Raw genomic sequence first — 19,416 nt, forward strand, 5'->3', positions numbered from 1 at the left:
CAAAGTCCTGTTGTTCATTAACACAAAAGGAATGGGATTCCTACGGAGAACAAAATCACAGAACAGATTTAAGCTGCAACTACACTAAGGTGACAAAAACCATGGGATACCTCCTAATGCCGGCCGCGGTGGTCTAGCGGTTCTGGCGCTGCAGTCCGGAACCGCGGGACTGCTACGGTCGCAGGTTCGAATCCTGCCTCGGGCATGGGTGTGTGTGCTGTCCTTAGGTTAGTTAGGTTTAAGTAGTTCTAAGTTCTAGGGGACTTATGACCTAAGATGTTGAGTCCCATAGTGCTCAGAGCCATTTGAACCATTTTTGATTCGCTTACCGTGTAATGTGGCCCTAGGCTCAGAAGTTAGACGAGGAATGGGGATCTCCTCTCGTCCGCCGCAGTGCAGCACCTCGACGTGAGAGGGACTCAAGTCGCTGAAAGTCCCCTGCGAGGTATGGTGAATGTAAGTGTATATAACTTAGCGTCCCTATCCGCTAAACGTATCACTATGAGCAGTCTTATGGCCCACGGTGAAAGGTACTAGGGAGACGTATGGAAATTAATCTATGACTTTGGCGTGCAGTTTGGTGTTCGGCATTTACAGGGTGTTTCAAAAATGACCGGTATATTTGAAACGGCAATAAAAACTAAACGAGCAGCGATAGAAATACACCGTTTGTTGCAATATGCTTGGGACAACAGTACATTTTCAGGCAGACAAACTTTCGAAATTACAGTACTTACAATTTTCAACAACAGATGGCGCTGCGGTCTGGGAAACTCTATAGTACGATATTTTCCACATATCCACCATGCGTAGCAATAACATGGCGTAGTCTCTGAATGAAATTACCCGAAACCTTTGACAACGTGTCTGGCGGAATGGCTTCACATGCATATGAGATGTACTGCTTCAGCTGTTCAATTGTTTCTGGATTCTGGCGGTACACCTGGTCTTTCAAGTGTCCCCACAGAAAGAAGTCACAGGGGTTCGTGTCTGGCGAATAGGGAGGCCAATCCACGCCGCCTCCTGTATGTTTCGGATAGCCCAAAGCAATCACACGATCATCGAAATATTCATTCAGGAAATTAAAGACGTCGGCCGTGCGATGTGGCCGGGCACCATCTTGCATAAACCACGAGGTGTTCGCAGTGTCGTCTAAGGCAGTTTGTACCGCCACAAATTCACGAAGAATGTCCAGATAGCGTGATGCAGTAATCGTTTCGGATCTGAAAAATGGGCCAATGATTCCTTTGGAAGAAATGGCGGCCCAGACCAGTACTTTTTGAGGATGCAGGGACGATGGGACTGCAACATGGGGCTTTTCGGTTCCCCATATGCGCCAGTTCTGTTTATTGACGAAGCCGTCCAGGTAAAAATAAGCTTCGTCAGTAAACCAAATGCTGCCCACATGCATATCGCCGTCATCAATCCTGTGCACTATATCGTTAGCGAATGTCTCTCGTGCAGCAATGGTAGCGGCGCTGAGGGGTTGCCGCGTTTGAATTTTGTATGGATAGAGGTGTAAACTCTGGCGCATGAGACGATACGTGGACGTTGGCGTCATTTGGACCGCAGCTGCAACACGGCGAACGGAAACCCGAGGCCGCTGTTGGATCACCTGCTGCACTAGCTGCGCGTTGGCCTCTGTGGTTGCCGTACACGGTCGCCCTACCTTTCCAGCACGTTCATCCGTCACGTTCCCAGTCCGTTGAAATTTTTCAAACAGATCCTTTATTGTATCGCTTTTCGGTCCTTTAGTTACATTAAACCTCCGTTGAAAACTTCGTCTTGTTTTAACAACACTGTGTTCTAGGCGGTGGAATTCCAACACCAGAAAAATCCTCTGTTCTAAGGAATAAACCATGTTGTCTACAGCACACTTGCACGTTGTGAACAGCACACGCTTACAGCAGAAAGACGACGTACAGAATGGCGCACCCACAGACTGCGTTGTCTTCTATATCTTTCACATCACTTGCAGCGCCATCTGTTGTTGAAAATTGTAACTACTGTAATTTCGAAAGTTTGTCCGCCTGAAAATGTACTGTTGTCCCAAGCATATTGCAACAAACAATGTATTTCTATCACTGCTCGTTTAGTTTTTATTGTCGTTTCAAATATACCGGTCGTTTTCGAAACACCCTGTACAATCTACTACTTGTCTCTCTGTCACCGAAAACATTAGGGTGACGGAAATTTCTTCAACATGGGATTCTAACTGGGGATCTTCCTGGTCGATCGTCGTCGTTTCAGCGTTTCTAAGCGAAACGTGAAACTCTAAATCTTTCCTTCTCACAAGACTAAAGTGAGACATTTTCTCTGCGTGCTCTCACTGGGACCATTATGCCAACAGATGCACTGTGAAGCAAAATCGAAAGCAGAGATGAGGTTTTAGGAGTGTAAGTTAGAGTAATGCGATACAAGTACCTGGACGGCGAAATGCTGCAGGCCGGAGATGTTGATGGGACCCTCCTCGGACGCCTGCAGGTTACATCCGCCCACGCAGAGATCGCTGGTGGGGCACACCATGCCGCACGTCAGCCCCAGCGGGTTCTCGGACAGGATGGTCTTCGCTGCGCCGTAGTAGTTCTGGAAACACCCGACACTTCCTTTGTTCACCGACTACAAGTAAGGGCAAAGATGTTAATTTGCAACATGCTTTAATTTAAGAGGTCTAGAAAGCAAGATCCTGTGATATGTGAAGAAAAGGTCGCAAATAATAGTTTCTTGTACATTCGAAAACATACCTTCAACCATTTTTGCACACGATTGCCTCCATTGTTGAGATATTTATTGTTGCATAGAACATTTTTTGTTTCATTCTCTTCATCAAAATTTACAGCCTGTGACGATAACTAGTTGATTAATTAAAGAATGAACCTTTCTCTCCGCTACAGAGTGAAAGGTTCCTTCTGGAAACCATCCGTTAGGTAGCAGTTAGGTCACTTCTCCGGAATAAAAACTGTGCTGGCAGCACTTGAGGATGAAGAAATAGAATGTATCGAAATCAATTTGTTGAAGAGTACATAAAAAGCTACAGTTTGCATTCGATTTCATGAAGACAGTCAAAAGTACCAAACTGAGAAAGGAGTTAAGCAAGAGAACTCTATTTCACCCAAACTATTTTCTGCAGCCTTGAAGGAGGGATACACAAAACGAATCTTATCTGAACTACCTTCGGTGTGAAGACGCAGAGAATGTACAACCAGAACACCAATAGCAGAACAGTAAATATTAATTATGAATAGATAGAAACATATGACGAACTTCATAAATGGGACAGCGATAAAGAACAAACAGGAAGATAAAAAAGGGCTGGAGTTCATTTTGGAAACTGAATGCTGTGTTCACAAGTTAATTCCCAATCCACCACGGTCATTAAACAAACGGGCCAACGACCAATAGAAAGATGTATGTTGGGCATAACAAGAAGGAACACAAGTAAAAAAATGGATAAGAGAAAGAAAACAGGAGTTGAGGGAGTCATAGTGACTGACAGAAACTGAAATGGAGATGGGCCATGCATATAGCTAGACGAAATGATGAGACATGGACTACGGAGATTTTGAGGTCGGTTCGTCGTGATGAGAAAAGGCTTAGAGGACGACCTGTTGGAAGATGTATTCACGACCTAAATAAACGATAAAACAAACGTTTGTGCGAAAAACTGGAGATCATAGCAAAACGCGCGTACACACTAAGCCGACGAGGCTCAACGAACGACAGCCAATGGATTCGGCTGAACTCTGGTCGGTAACGCATTGACGTTCAGTCTCTCATCCTTACCAAACCAAGGGGTTGGGGTAAGGGGTTCGTTCATGTGAAACCTCGGTTTGCTCTGACAACTTGTCGATGTTGACCCCCTTTTGTTATTGCTGTAAAGTAGCGTTTTGATTACAATTTCATTGGTTGATATTATGAGGAAAGAAGAGGATTTTGTAGTCGTCGCGTGTGCAGCATTTATATTACTGCACGAAGTTGATCGTCAGAAAAAGAAAAAAAAAGTAGGGAATAGTTTGATGCGACAAAATTAATTTCTGACCTTAAAGCTGAACTGGAATGTGGGCTATTTCATATTTTTTTCCGAATGAAATCTAGAAATTTAGGACTGTTATTTAATTGCGTACACTCAAATTTCCAAAGATGACACTTCCTTTACGAAGATCTCATTTGAGATATTTCGCTACTGGGGATTCATATGCCAGTTTAATGTATTTTTAAACACAATGGATACATACCCATTCAAGGGACACGACAAATCGCTACTGAACCAACGAACATTCGATCTGTGTCCTTCCTAGGAGAGGGTTCCGGAGGTTAACTCACCACCAACGTTTTGATATTACCGCCGGATGTCCGAACTACAGCCAAGACCAACTGCTTCGCTGGCTCTACTTTGCCGCCGGTTCACACTAAGCAAATCTCGACCAACGAAGCGGTTGGTTGTCGTTCGCCTTTGTAGACATAGTGTGTCCGCGCCATTATAGCCAACGAGGGCCAACAAACCACAGAGATTGGATTCGGCGAACGTTGGTCACCAATGCATTGGCGCTCGGCTTCCCAGCCACACCAAACGAAGAGCTTGGGGCCAAACGATTCGCCCATGCGGAATTGCTGTTCGGTCTGATAACTTGCCGGCGTTGCTCCCGGTTTGTTAATGTTATGAAGTAGCGTTTTAACTGCAAAATGGCTCTGAGCACTATGCGACTTAACTTCTGAGGTCATCAGTCTCCTAGAACTTAGAACTAATTAAACCTAACTAACCTAAGGACATCACACACATCCATGCCCGAGGTAGGATTCGAACCTGCGATCGTAGCGGTAGCTCGGCTCCAGACTGTAGTGCCTAGAACCGCACGGCCACTCCGGCCGGCTTTTAACTGCAATTTCACCGGCCGATATTATGAGAGAACAGGATTTAGCAGTCGACGCATGTGCAGAATTTATTTTACTGCAGGAAGCAGATCACGAGAAAAAGAAGAAGAAACTACGCTGGTGGCCGACCTCTCTTTTAAAAGGCAGGGAGCAGAGTAGTGGGACAAAATTAATGTCTACCTTAAAGCTGAACTGGAGTACGGGCTATTTCATAATTTTTTCCCTTAATGAAAGGTACAGATTTCGAATTCTTATAGAATTGTGTATGCTCTAAAATTACCAAAGATAACACTTCTTTTAGAAGAGATGTACCTGCAACAGAAAGTTAATAGTCACTTAGTTTCTCTTTGTTGCTGACAGCTAAAAGATGTTAATAAGGACACCATTTTCTTTTTCACACCGTGCATATCACTTTCTAATAGCTAAGTTATTTCCCTCCAAGCGTCTAGTTTTTTCAGTTTGTTTTTATTATCGCAGCTCGTAGGGGCCCATAAACATTCCTGTTCCCTATAAAACTCTCTCTGCTTTAATGCTCTCTCATATTCCACTCCATAGTCCAATATTTTAAACACAATAAATACACGCCCTTTTCGAGATCAGGCACTTCTTGCTGTAGAAACAGCGACTGTTGAAATAAGGCTTTTGAGGACAGCCACAAGTCGCACGCAGAATGTTTCATTGACTGGTTTCGCGCTTTAACAGATAACCACTGTACTTTAAACTGTAAATTACAGAGTTTGGGGAGCTCTGGGAGACACCTAGACACAGCGGTCTATTATAGAAGGCTGATGGTGACATCGCGCTACAGCAATGCACGCAGAAAACGTCTAGTGGGTCTGAGAATACGGTAGGTGAAGCTTGGGGCGCACCTGGTTGGCGATGCTGGTGATGAAGCTCTTGACGTCGATGCTAGTGGGACAGGAGAGTTGGCAGGGCGCGTCTGCGCACTTGAGGCAGCGCGCTGCCTCCCTGAGAGCGCCACGCTCGCTCAGCGTCGTGTGCTTGATGTCGTCGAAGTTCTTCTCCAGCGGCCTGCAACCCTAAAACACGCACAACCACATACACTCTTCATACGTTCCACAAGTTGCACAGGGCGATATGCCCAGCGTGTACGTCTATTACTCCGTTAACTCTCTATCTACACTACTGGACATTAAAATTGCTGCACCACGAAGATGAAGTGCTACAGACGCGAAATTTAACCGACAGAAAGCAGATGCTGTGATATGCAAATGATTAGCTTTTCAGAGCATTCACACAAGGTTCGCGCCGGTGGCGACACCTACAACGTGCTGACATGAGGAAAGTTTCCAACCGATTTCTCATACACAAATAGCAGTTGACCGGCGTTGCCTGGTGAAACGTTGTTGTGATGCCTCGTGTAAGGAGGAGAAATGCGTACCATCACGTTTCCGACTTTGATAAAGGTCGGATTGTAGCCTATCGCGATTGCGGTTTATAGTATCGCGACATTGCAGCTCGCGTTGGTCGAGATCCAATGACTGTTAGCAGAATATGGAATCCATGGGTTCAGGAGGGTAATACGGAACGCCGTGCTGGATCCCAACGGCCTCGTATCGCTAGCAGTCGAGATGACAGGCATCTTATCCGCATGGCTGAAACGGAACGTGCAGCCACGTCTTGATCCCTGAGTCAACAGATAGGGACGTTTGCAAGACAACAACCATCTGCATGAACTGTTCGACGACGTTTGCAGCAGCATGGACTATCAGCTCGGAGACCGTGGCTGCGGTTACCCTTGACGCTGCATCACAGACAGGAGCGCCTGCGATGGTGTACTCAACGACGAACCTGGGTGCACGAATGGCATAACGTCATTTTTTCGGATGAATCCAGGTTCTGTTTACAGCATCATGATGGTCGCATCCGTGTTTGGCGACATCGCGGTGGACGCACATTGGAAGCGTGTATTCGTCATCGCCATACTGGCGTATCACCCGGCGTGATGGTATGGGGTGCCACCGGTTACACGTCTCGGTCACCTCTCGTTCACATTGACGGCACTTTGAATAGTGGACGTTACATTTCAGATGTGTTACGACCCCCTTCATTTGATCCCTGCGAAATCCTACATTTCAGCTGGATAATGCACGACCGCATGTTGCAGGTCCTGTACGGGCCTTTCTGGATACAGAAAATGTTCGACTGCTGCCCTGGCCAGCACATTCTCCAGATCTCTCACCAACTGAAAACGTCTGGTCAATGGTGGGCGAGCAAATGGCTCGTCACAATACGCCAGTCACTACTGTTGATGAACTGTGGTATCGTGTTGAAGCTGCATGGTCAGCTGTACCTGTGCACGTCATCCAAGCTCTGTTTGACTCAATGCCCAGGCGTATCAAGGCCGTTATTACGGCCAGAGGTGGTTGTTCTGGGTACTGATTTCTCAGGATCTATGCACCCAAATTACGTGAAAATGTAATCACATGTCAGTTCTAGTATAATATATTTGTCCAATGAATACCTCTTTATTGTCTGCATTTCTTCTTGGTGTAGTAATTTTAATGGCCGGTAGTGTAGAAACAATCTCGGTAGTTGGTCTTACCACTGATCCCAGAGGACTATTGTGGTATGCATGTGCCTCGTGACGTACCGCAGAACATGCGCTTATCTAGTCGCTAAATCAAACAGCAACCTGCCAATTAACTTCTCTTTCGGTATACTGATTGTAATGAAACTTTGTGTAACACTTAAATAGCAATAGTAGTTCACCATTCCATTTGCAAGTTGATATCTTAAATACAGAGCTGTTAAAAAAGAAGGAACAGATTTCATACATTTATTGCTTCCAAACTACAAAAGACAGAAATACAGTTCCAACGTTCCTGGAAAGGAAAAATTTCAAATTTTTATGCATTCAATGTGAGCACCACGACACGACAAATATCAAACGGTGGTTCATTTCCTACCACACCCGAAGCAACTGGTCTCTCGTTATCGAATTCACAGCTTCAACAATGCGATGTCGCAGACTTTCAAGAGTGTCAGGCATAGGGGGCAAGAAAAATGCGATCTTTTACGTAACCTCACAGAGAAGAGTCACAAGGTTTGAGGTCTGGAGACCTGGGAGGCCACCGGCGATGAAGTTCATCTTCTGTTTCTCCTATTCCAATTCAACGTCCCAGGCCTCACACCTTATGACTTTTATCCGTGGGGTTATGTAAAAGACCGCTTTTTTTTATCCCCCCTATGCCTGACAATTTTGAAAGTCTTCGACATCGCATTGTTGAAACTGTGAATTCGCTAAAGAGAGACCAGTTGCTTCGTGTGTGGCAGGATATGAGCCACCGTTTTGATATTTGTCATGTAACATGTGGTGTTCACATTGAAGGCATAAAATTTTGAAATTTTCTCTTTTCAGGAACGTTGGAATTGTGTTTCTATCTTTTGTAGTTTGGAAGCGATAAATGTTTGAAATCTGTTCCCTCTTTTTGAATAGTCTAGTATTTGATGAGACATAGAAAGTTAATTAAATCTCGAAATTTTCCGTATTGTGTAAAGATCAGTTTCCTGATACTCTCGTAAGACATTTTATACATGTCGTACAGGACCTCTAAGCAAACAGTTTATTGTCAAGTAGCCAGAACATAGCTTTTAACAATAAACGTAGAACAGGTGTTGATTTAAATATTGTCAGAACTTTACTTTTCACTTTCAGTTGTTTTTGGTTAATAATATGTAACTTTTATGCTATCAGAATGTATGGTGGACGAAAGCAGGGTTATATAAAAATTGTCCTTAAAATAGTAAATAATATATATGAACTTGTACGTAATGCTGCATAGCCATATAACGGATCAGGTACACTGTATGAGAGGCATTATTTAAAAAGCAGGCGGTATTTTGATCAAGAAAATAATATCTTTACTTCAGTCTGCGACCGAACCGCTGAATCTTTCCATCAGTAAATGGGGTATGTTCTCCACTGACTCGGTTGTTTTAACCCCCTCCACTGACGGAATGACCCACTTCCCAATTCCGTATGTATAAACCCAATACGGACTTGTAGCTGTCACGCCTTTGCGCTTACTGCTACGTATTTTAACTGTAAATAGCTCAGTCCCAATGGTAAGAGGCAGTAGTGAATTCACGTAGTTAATATTTGAATCCAGCACAGCTGCCACAAGCTCAGCTCACTTTTACTCCACTCCTACCCTCGCCATTGCACCACATTAACTAGGTGCTACGTGGACCTCGCTAAATTCACTTGCGTATACATTTTTGACCGTTACTCGCCAGTATTTACCTAATGATTAGTACACTCCTAACCGGACTATTTCCCTAAGAGCTGTGATGATTGAATGGGTTCGATCCACGGCCTACAGTGCCCTACAGTTCACACGGTAACACTGCCTACCTGACCCACTTAACTTGGTAGTGAGCTTATGTATCCAATCACCACTGCTAGCAGCAGTGGATAATCCTATCAGCACGACGAGAGCAGCAGACTTACCGTCGAATCCTCCTGAAAATACTTATAACTACGGTCGCCAGCTCTGAAGGAGCAAAAGAATAAATCAATTTTTGGGCTCGTTTCAAAGTGAAATGGCTTGAGTTGAATTTAAACTTAATTCTGAATATTACTATTTCTGATCATTCTAGATGATTCTACAAAGCAAATACTCTCTCAATTTCTGTGAGGTGGCTTGGTAATTACTACCAAGACAGGTTATGCAACTTCGGTTAACAAAATTCTATCCTTCAACTTATTTAATGATTTTGGATATTACTCTTTGGACCATTGATACAGAATTAGTTAAGTGACTTTACTTGAAAGGTTGCTCAGAAAATTTTAAGTAACTGTAAATAGGCGACTCATTCTGGTGTGACCATTGCTCTTTTCAACATTCTTATACGCTAAAGTATTCTACAACCAAAAGAATTGTAAATGAAAGAGGCGATGGTGGCCTCAGTCTGATTTCACTATACTATGTTTGAGGTTACTACACTTTACAATGAACAACATGCGTCGTAATTTTACTCGTTACTATATTCTGTCCTCTGCACTTGCATAAAAGAAAACTGGTATTCTCCTTTTACATGTATACAAAGTTCGACTTAACAATTGCAAGCAGTCTTGCCTTGGGTAGACGTGTCGGTGCTGGTGGTGAGATGCATGTGGCTAACGCAGCTCTTCACGCCTCATGCCCTTAATGGCGGCTGGAACTATGAGCTGTAGCACTCGTATAAGCTACTGCACGTCCGCCATAAAATCTGGGCGCAGGAACTCTTACAATCAGCCCCAGTGGCATAGAGGCGGCTTCAACAACCATTCGTCGCGTTTCACTCCCAAAAACGGCGACGATATTCGCCTCTTCTCTGTTGCACAATCACTTTTGCGTGAGCACAGATACGCACGTCCGATCACGTCAACACTCCCCAGGCCATTCCATTGTTCAGTCCCTGTGTCTCCAGCTACCCCTAGCTACGCTCGTATCACCAAGAGTGGGGGCGTTCCCCTACCACCTCTTTACCGAAATCATTTAGTATTTAAGAATATTTATATTTACTACCCTGGAGTTCATACCAGTCATAATAATTTACTACTAGCGCTTTACAACATTAAATTATACAGTAATAACTTATAATTACCAAGCAAAAATAATACATTTGACTCTGATAGCTTAGTGCATTGTCTGACAGGCAGCGCTAATTCCCAGTTTCGCCAATAGATGGCATCAGGGTGCACTCCCTGGCAGTCTCACACAAGCGCGCCCGTTTCCGACGCGCGGGCTCCAAATTACTGTCAGCCCACCATCATTTCAGTTCCGTTACAAGTCGTTCGGACACATAAAGATATTGTTATTTAAAGTTGGGTATTTTAAGAGAATACACAAATTCATTAAAAGCTTATGATTGGTTAAGTAGGTGAAGTATCTAGTTATACGAGAGCAGCTAGAATGTTCTTTGGCCTGATTTTGTCTCATCCATCCATAGAAGAGCCTGAAGCCAATAACTTGAGTGTTCATACTAAACTGTCGAGGAGTCGGTATCTAGTTTTCATAGAGAAAGGATGTGTCTGCAGTGCTTCTGAAACTTTCAGTAAGATGTTCAATATTGTTGGTCGAGGAATGGTGTGATAGAGAACAGTATAAAGCGGAAATTATCATTAATTTCCGATTTGGATAATTTTTCTTAGAGTTTGTTAACTAAAGTGAAAATTGCGTTTTCTACTATATTTTGCATGTGGAGCACTATCGACACCACGCCAGGCAGTCAATGTGAAGAGATTGGCAGCAACTCATGTGACTGCCCTGCCAATCCACGCCCGGCTCGAAGACACACCCACTCCTGTACATGCGAGCAGTGTCACCACCGTGCCGCATAAGAGAACGCCGCACCGACGCTATCTCAGTGGGATAACACAGTTCACTCGGTGCATTCGAAGCCTACAAGTTAGCCTCACCTCTCTGAGCTGTTATCTAAGATGAACTTTTTGTGAATTGGCAGGAGCCAATTCACGGAGTTTGAAGGAAGCCGAAAGGCACGCATTTAAGCTCACGCAAACTGGCGTGAGGTCTGGAACAGGACAATGTAATTAATATAGCCAATAAGGTACGTGGCTGCTGGAATACTTAACTTTAATCCATAATTGGTGTACATCGCTCTTGACGGTACATGTTTTACAATCTCAATATTAACTGGTAATGGCGCCTTGCTAGGTCGTAGCAAATGACGTAGCTGAAGGCTATGCTAACTATCGTCTCGGCAAATGAGAGCGTAGTTGTCAGTGTAGCATCGCTAGCAAAGTCGTCTGTACAACTGGGGCGAGTGCTAGGACGTCTCTTTAGACCTGCCGTGTGGCGGCGCTCGGTCTGCAATCACTGACAGTGGCGACAGGCGGGTCCGACGTATACTACCGGACCGCGGCCGATTTAAAGGCTACCACCTAGCAAGTGTGGTGTCTGGCGGTGACACCACAGAACTTGCTTGTGCCAAGGAATTCTTGGAATACTATTGGACTTGCTGAACTGAAGTTTTGGTTGATTTGGGGGAAGGGACCAGACAGCAAGGTTGGTTCAAATGGCTCTGAGCACTATGGGACTGAACTTCTGAGGTCATCAGTCCCCTAAAACTTAGAACTACTTAAACCTAACTAACCTAAGGACATCACACTCATCCATGCCCGAGGCAGGATTCGAACCTGCGACCGTAGCGGTCGCGCGGTTTCAGACTGTAGCGCCTAGAACCGCTCGGCCACCCAGGCCGGCAGACAGCAAGATCATCGGTCTCATTGTATTAGGGAAGGACAGGGAAGGAAGTCGGCCGTGACCTTTCAAAAGAACCATACCGGCATTTGCCTGAAGCGATTAAGGGATATATTTGGATATTTGTAGTAAGTTCCGATGGGACCAAAGTGCTGAGGTCATCGGTCCCTATGCTTACACATTACTTAATCTAACTTAAAATAACTTACGCTAAAGACAACACACACGCCCATGCCCGAGAAAGGACTCTAGGGTCTCCGACGGCAGGGAGCCGCGCGAACCGTGGCAAGGCGCCCAGACGGCGCGGCTATCCCACGCGGCCACGGTTTAGGGAAATCACGGAAAACCTTAATCAAGATGGCCGGCCGCGGGTTTGAACCGTTGTCCTCCCGAATGCGAGTCCAGTATGCTAATAACTGCGCCACCTCGCTCGGTAGTGTGAAGAACATATTACGTTTGCTTCTCATTATTTTGCTCTCAGTTGCAGCACCCACCTATTCCTGTACTGATCAATGTCACAAAACGGCATGGAATACCATGCAACCTTGCTTAGAGACTCTAATTCCTCGATAAGCAAGGAACTTTGTAATGTTTTGGGTAGTACAAGTAACTTAACACTATATGAATGTTTGACTGCTAGTAAACCGAATTTGTCGTGATTTATAATGGAAAGGTCTTCGTCCAACGTGACTGTTAGTGTGACTGTTTAGTACGAGTGAAATCAGTAGTGATGGAATAGATGATCAGTTACATTTGTACTATGAACTGTGTGTCAGAAATGTGTACATGTTTATGACGGGCTTCGTGGCCGTATTTGTGACCTTTATATTTGAAAATAGAGCACAGTTATTTTAAGCTAGTGATCCTGCACCAGATGTAGAGGAATAACTTACAGAGGAATGGAATCCAGGGACAGTCAGCTCTAGCGCGTTTTCTTGACTCAGATACATTAGTTGTCGCTCTAATTCAGGCCCCGGAGTTGCGAAGCTTCTTAAGGCAACGAGTGTCGGTATGTCAGATAGACTGGATGCGGTTTCCCACATACCATTAGGTGAATACTCCGCTCGTACCCAAGTCCTGCGTCAGTTACACAATTCGCAAACATTTAGAAAAGTTTCGCTCACTTTGACATGAATAGACGCATACATTTTGGGTATACATACTTTGTAGTGGAGTGGCGACAGGAACAGCATTCGGGCACCCCTTAAATTAAGCGTTCCAAGTCCGTTCATAACCAAGTCGAACCTGCACCGAAGCACAAGAAAAAGAAGAACTAGTTTGAGGCAAGTGAGGAACGAATTGGAAGACTCCGCAATGCCGCACTCTTCTAGTGCCGAGCCCCGTCATTATTACCAGTTCGCAGACATCACTTCATCAACGCATTTCTCTAGCTGTTTGTTAGGGGATGTGCATCGGCGAGGAGGGTACACGAGATCCATCAAAAGCATTTGGCAAGTGTTGGGGATTGTCCCCAGATAAAAGCGAGAAGGTTGTGTCATGTAAATTTACATTGGGAACTGATTTGTGTTTTAATAGTAATTAAAAAGTGATATGAAAGTCGCTCTACTGATAAATCCTTCCAGAGCTCCTGCAAAATATCCTTCTGGCTATAAGAAGAATCGCGTGGTTCATGCATAACTGAATCCAGCACATTTTATTCGCGTTGTTCAAGATACTCCAGGAAATGTTTGACACGACAGATGGATAAGTAGGCAAGATCAGTTTATGAACCTGCCTGTTCACGCGATATCTATCCTGTATTGTAAAATAAGTTTCACATTTATGTTTTTTGTTTCACAAACAGACATGAAAAAATACTTCCTGAAGGAGAGGATATACACTGAAGCGCAAAAGAAACTGGTATAGGCATGTGTATTCAAATACAGAGATATATAAACAGGCAGATTACGGCGCTGCGGTAGGCAACGCCAATATAAGACAACAAGTGTCTGCAGCAGTTGTTAGATCTGATACTGCTGCTACAATAGCAGGTTATCAAGATTTAAGTGAGTCTGAACCTGGTGTTACAGTCGGTGCACGAGCGACGGGACACAGCATCTCCGAGTTAGCGATGAATTTCCCGGACGACCATTTCACGAGTGCACCTTGAATATCAGGAATCTGGTAAATCATCAAATCTCCGACATCGCTGAGGCCGGAAAAAGATCCTTCAAGAATGGGACCAACGACGACTGAAGAGAACGTTCAGACAGAAGTGCTACCCTTCCACAAATTCCTGCAGATTTCAATGCAGGGGCATCAACAAGTACACTCCTGGAAATTGAAATAAGAACACCGTGAATTCATTGTCCCAGGATGGGAAAACTTTATTGACACATTCCTGTGGTCAGATACATCACATGATTACAGTGACAGAACCACAGGCACATAGACACAGGCAACAGAGCATGCACAATGTCGGCACTAGTACAGTGTATATCCACCTTTCGCAGCAATGCAGGCTGCTATTCTCCCATGGAGACGATCGTAGAGATGCTGGATGTAGTCCTGTGGAACGGCTTGCCATGCCATTTCCACCTGGCGCCTCAGTTGGACCAGCGTTCGTGCTGGACGTGCAGACCGCGTGAGACGACGCTTCATCCAGTCCCAAACATGCTCAATGGGGGATAGATCCGGAGATCTTGCTGGCCAGGGTAGTTGACTTACACCTTCTAGAGCACGTTGGGTGGCACGGGATACATGCGGACGTGCATTGTCCTGTTGGAACAGCAAGTTCCCTTGCCGGTCTAGGAATGGTAGAACGATGGGTTCGATGACGGTTTGGATGTACCGTGCACTATTCAGTGTCCCCTCGACGATCACCAGTGGTGTACGGCCAGTGTAGGAGATCGCTCCCCACACCATGATGCCGGGTGTTGGCCCTGTGTGCCTCGGTCGTATGCAGTCCTGATTGTGGCGCTCACCTGCACGGCGCCAAACACGCATACGACCATCATTGGCACCAAGGCAGAAGCGACTCTCATCGCTGAAGACGACACGTCTCCATCCGTCCCTCCATTCACGCCTGTCGCGACACCACTGGAGGCGGGCTGCACGATGTTGGGGCGTGAGCGGAAGACGGCCTAACGGTGTGCGGGACCGTAGCCCAGCTTCATGGAGACGGTTGCGAATGGTCCTCGCCGATACCCCAGGAGCAACAGTGTCCCTAATTTGCTGGGAAGTGGCGGTGCGGTCCCCTACGGCACTGCGTAGGATCCTACGGTCTTGGCGTGCATCCGTGCGTCGCTGCGGTCCGGTCCCAGGTCGACGGGCACGTGCACCTTCCGCCGACCACTGGCGACAACATCGATGTACTGTGGAGACCTCACGCCCCACGTGTTGAGCAATTCGGCGATACGTCCACCCGGCCTCCCGCATGCCCACTATACGCCCTCGCTCAAAGTCCGTCAACTGCACATACGGTTCACGTCCACGCTGTCGCGGCATGCTACCAGTGTTAAAGACTGCGATGGAGCTCCGTATGCCACGGCAAACTGGCTGACACTGACGGCGGCGGTGCACAAATGCTGCGCAGCTAGCGCCATTCGACGGCCAACACCGCGGTTCCTGGTGTGTCCGCTGTGCCGTGCGTGTGATCATTGCTTGTACAGCCCTCTCGCAGTGTCCGGAGCAAGTATGGTGGGTCTGACACACCGGTGTCAATGTGTTCTTTTTTCCATTTCCAGGAGTGTATCAGCGTGTGAACCATTCAATGAAACATCATCGATATGGGCTTTCGGAGACGAAATCTCACTCGTGTACCCTTGATGACTGCACGACACAAAGCTTTACGCCTCGCCTGGGTCCGTCAACACCGACATTGGACTGTTGATGACTGGAAATACGTTGGCTGATCAGACGAGTCTCGTCTCAAACTGTATCGAGCGGATGGACGTGTACGGGTATGGCGACAATCTCATGAATCCATGGATCCGCATGTCAGCAGGGGACTGTTGAAGCTGGTGGAGGCTCTGTAATGGTGTGGGGCGTGTGCAGTTGGAGTGATATGGGGGCCCTGATACATCTATATACGACTCTGACAGTTGACACGTACGTAAGCATCCTGTCTGATCACCTGTATCCATTCATATCCACTGTGCATTCCGACGCACTTGGGGAATTCCAGCAGGACAATGCGACACTCCACACATCCGGAATTTCTACAGAATGGATCCAGGGACACTCTTCTGAGTTAAACACTTCCGCTGGCTACCAAACTCCCCAACATGAACATTATTGAGCATATCTGGGATGCCTTGCAACATGCTGTTCACAAGAGATCTCCACCCCCTCGTACTCTCACAGATCTATGGAAAGCCCTGCAGGATTCATGGTGTCAGTTCCCTCCAGCACTACTTCAGACATTAGTCGAGTCCATGCCACGTCGTGTTGCGGCACTTCTGCGCGCTCGCGGGGGCCCTACACGATATCACACAGGTGTACTCTTTGGTTCTTTAGTGAATTATCGTGTATAACTCGATAGTATATGTCCCAAGAATAACCGAAACTGACTTTTGGCCGTCAAAATTAGCCTCCGCGCACTTTCTAAAATGTATGTGACAGTTTTATATCGTTTTAATAACTGTTTGAAAGCATATGTCAGCGTTAAAATTTGCAGTTTTTGACCACTTCCCAAGTTGCGTCGAGAATTTTAGTCTTCAGAATGTTTTGGAACAATGAATGAGGCCACAATGAAATGACGCACAAAATTATCGCCTCCGTAGCCGAGGTCGCTGATCCTCGCCTATGCGGTGGCACTCGATTCAGAGGTACCCTGTTTGGATCCTGGTGGAAAAAGTAATTTTTATCTTCATTATTTGAGCGATAGCGCCAGGAGAGCTGATGGACCTAAGGTTCCTGATGATCGGAATTTGCACCATTGTCCTACATTAAATTCCGAACCTGTCCGCGGTGTCTCATGGAGTGATGACATGTGACATTGTTGATGGTGATCTGTATGGCGGGAGGGGATGTTGAGCCCGGCGGTCCCCTTGGTGCTATTCAAGAGAAGGTTACGTACCGCCGCCAGGTTTCGCACATACTCTTTTCTCGTCGTCATACCATATAAAAATGACACCACTCTATTCACCCGCCCATTACAGTCACTCACACTCGATACATATACTCATGACGCAACAATAGCACACCGCGTGCAAATGGCTCATTGAGTATGGAGGAAGAAAATCCAGGTGGCTGATCAAACATTGAGGATTTCCGATTCAACAACAACATAGGACCATCTCTTTTTACGCGCAAAATACATTTAAAACTTTCTAAAAACATACTAAATTATTTAGTTATGTATTGTGTCTGAAGATCAAGAAGAATGTTCATCATATGGAACATATTTAAGAAGTAACTTTATTTAATATTTTTCATCTAAGTTTTTGAGAAAGGGATGTCTTAATTCCAAAATATGCAGGGTGAGTCACGTATTTTGTGAACGGTTCCAGATATCGAAACGAGGTTTCCGGCAAAACGGCTCGTACTTTGGTCTGTGATAACGTCTTAATTCTTGTATCGATCGAGTTATTGAAGCAAATATGAATTTTTAAATGAAGTGATATCCTTTTCTTTACCGGCACCCGAAAGGCTTGAAAAGACGCGTATTTTTACGTTCGAAGGTCCTTGCATTCGTCGTTTATCGACAAGTCATTTCTCCTTCAACATCCTTTGCATGCTGGTATTTACATCAATACGAAGTTTGAAATGCCAGTTTTAATCGGCGAATCTCGAAGAAAAACTGTCGAAACGGTACGGCGGTATAGAGATGTCTATCCCGATCGTCGCTGTCCATCACGTCAGACAATTGCCCGAATTATTAGGTCACAAGAGCGAACAGGCAGCTTTAACGTCAGAGCATGAGGACGAAGGCTGCAACAGCAGAGCACACGAAGAAACTGTTATAGCTACAGCGTTTATCTATCCGCTTGGTTGCACGAGACGTTATTTCCAAGGAATGTGGGACCAGCCAGTCGACTGTCATTCGCGTCTAGCACCAACATAAATTCCACGCTTATCATCTGTCACCACATAAGGCATTCAGAAGACGTAATTCCGGACGTCGTATAGAATTTTGTAGGTTTGCTCTGCAGTGCTTGGGAGACGACACTAACTTGTGCTCCTTACCGACGAAGCAACGTTTACGTAAACCGAAAACCTGTTAATACAATAAACTAATATTGTAGAACAAAAGCAAACTATCGCTTTTCATTTACTATAAAGTTGTTTTACCAAGAACCGACGCAAGATTCAGTTAACATGAAACACGGTAATGTAAATTACGTAACATGCGCTATTGAGCAGGGTACAATACTAACTACCGTGGAGCATAAATGTATGTTGCGGCGGTATAGGAAATCCATTGTAGGACGTTGTTTCATCCCAGCAGTGTTAAATGGAAATACGTATACACACTTTCTTACGAACTTTCGTCCTGTTATTCTGGAAGACATACGACTGGATAAGCGACAATGTACGCGATTCCAACAAGACGCCTGCCCAGCCCACTCTTTCTGTGTTACAACACAAATACCGAATAAAAAGTTTTCTGCCCGTGAGTAGGACGGGATGCTTCAGCACAATGGTTGGCCAAATCCCTTTGTTTGACTCCTCTTCATTTTTTTCTTTGGGGAGCAGTGAAAGGTGGAGTCTATTTTGAAGCCTGAAGTACGGCAGAGAATATGCGCCATCGAATCGTCACAGCATGCAACAACATATCTCTCGAACGGCGATTTAGCACATGCTAAAGTAAAGTGTTAAGGAAAGTATTTATTTTTTGCGTGACATGTTCAAAAATGGTTCAAATGTCTCTGAGAACTATGGGACTTAACTTCTGAGGTCATCAGTCCCCTAGAACTTGGAACTACTTAAACCTAACTAACCTAAGGACATCACACATATCCATGCCCGAGGCAGGATTCGAACCTGCGACCGTAGCGGTCGCACGGTCCCAGACTGTAGCGCCTAGAACCGCTCGGCCACTTCGGCCGGCACGTGACATGTCGTCACTCATTCTGAATAAAGTGTTTGGTTTATTTAAAGTGTATTCCAACTAATTACAATTTCGTGTAGTATCTATAGACATATTTGTCCAACAGTGGGGATTTTACGAAGTATTCAACCATCTCCAGGCAAAGAATCCAAGAAAGTTAATAAACTAGTTTATTTTTTCTGTGAATAGGGCTGTTTGTCAGTATCAAGTATGAAAGGTCAACGTTTCTGTTTTGGCTTTGAAAAGCAAGCAGCGACCGGGAGGATTTGAAAGGAAAACAGCCTGACGAAACTGTAGTTGTTTCCACAAAAACCTGGACGC

The 19,416-nt window shown here is 45.3% G+C and overlaps 1 protein-coding gene across 1 annotated transcript in view; it reads right to left on the minus strand.

Annotated features, from left to right (window-relative positions):
- Positions 1-19,416, minus strand: part of LOC126185038 (dihydropyrimidine dehydrogenase [NADP(+)]) — a 330,209-nt gene that overhangs the window by 211,217 nt on the left and 99,576 nt on the right. Inside the window, exons 3-4 of the mRNA XM_049927785.1 lie at positions 5,742-5,912; positions 2,425-2,586 (exon numbers count right to left, since the gene is read on the minus strand). Of these exons, the coding sequence (XP_049783742.1) occupies positions 2,425-2,586; positions 5,742-5,912 (333 nt within the window). The remainder of the gene's footprint in view (positions 1-2,424; positions 2,587-5,741; positions 5,913-19,416) is intronic.

The sequence above is a fragment of the Schistocerca cancellata genome, chromosome 4, assembly GCF_023864275.1.
Source record: "Schistocerca cancellata isolate TAMUIC-IGC-003103 chromosome 4, iqSchCanc2.1, whole genome shotgun sequence".
Classification (NCBI taxonomy): domain Eukaryota; kingdom Metazoa; phylum Arthropoda; class Insecta; order Orthoptera; family Acrididae; genus Schistocerca; species Schistocerca cancellata.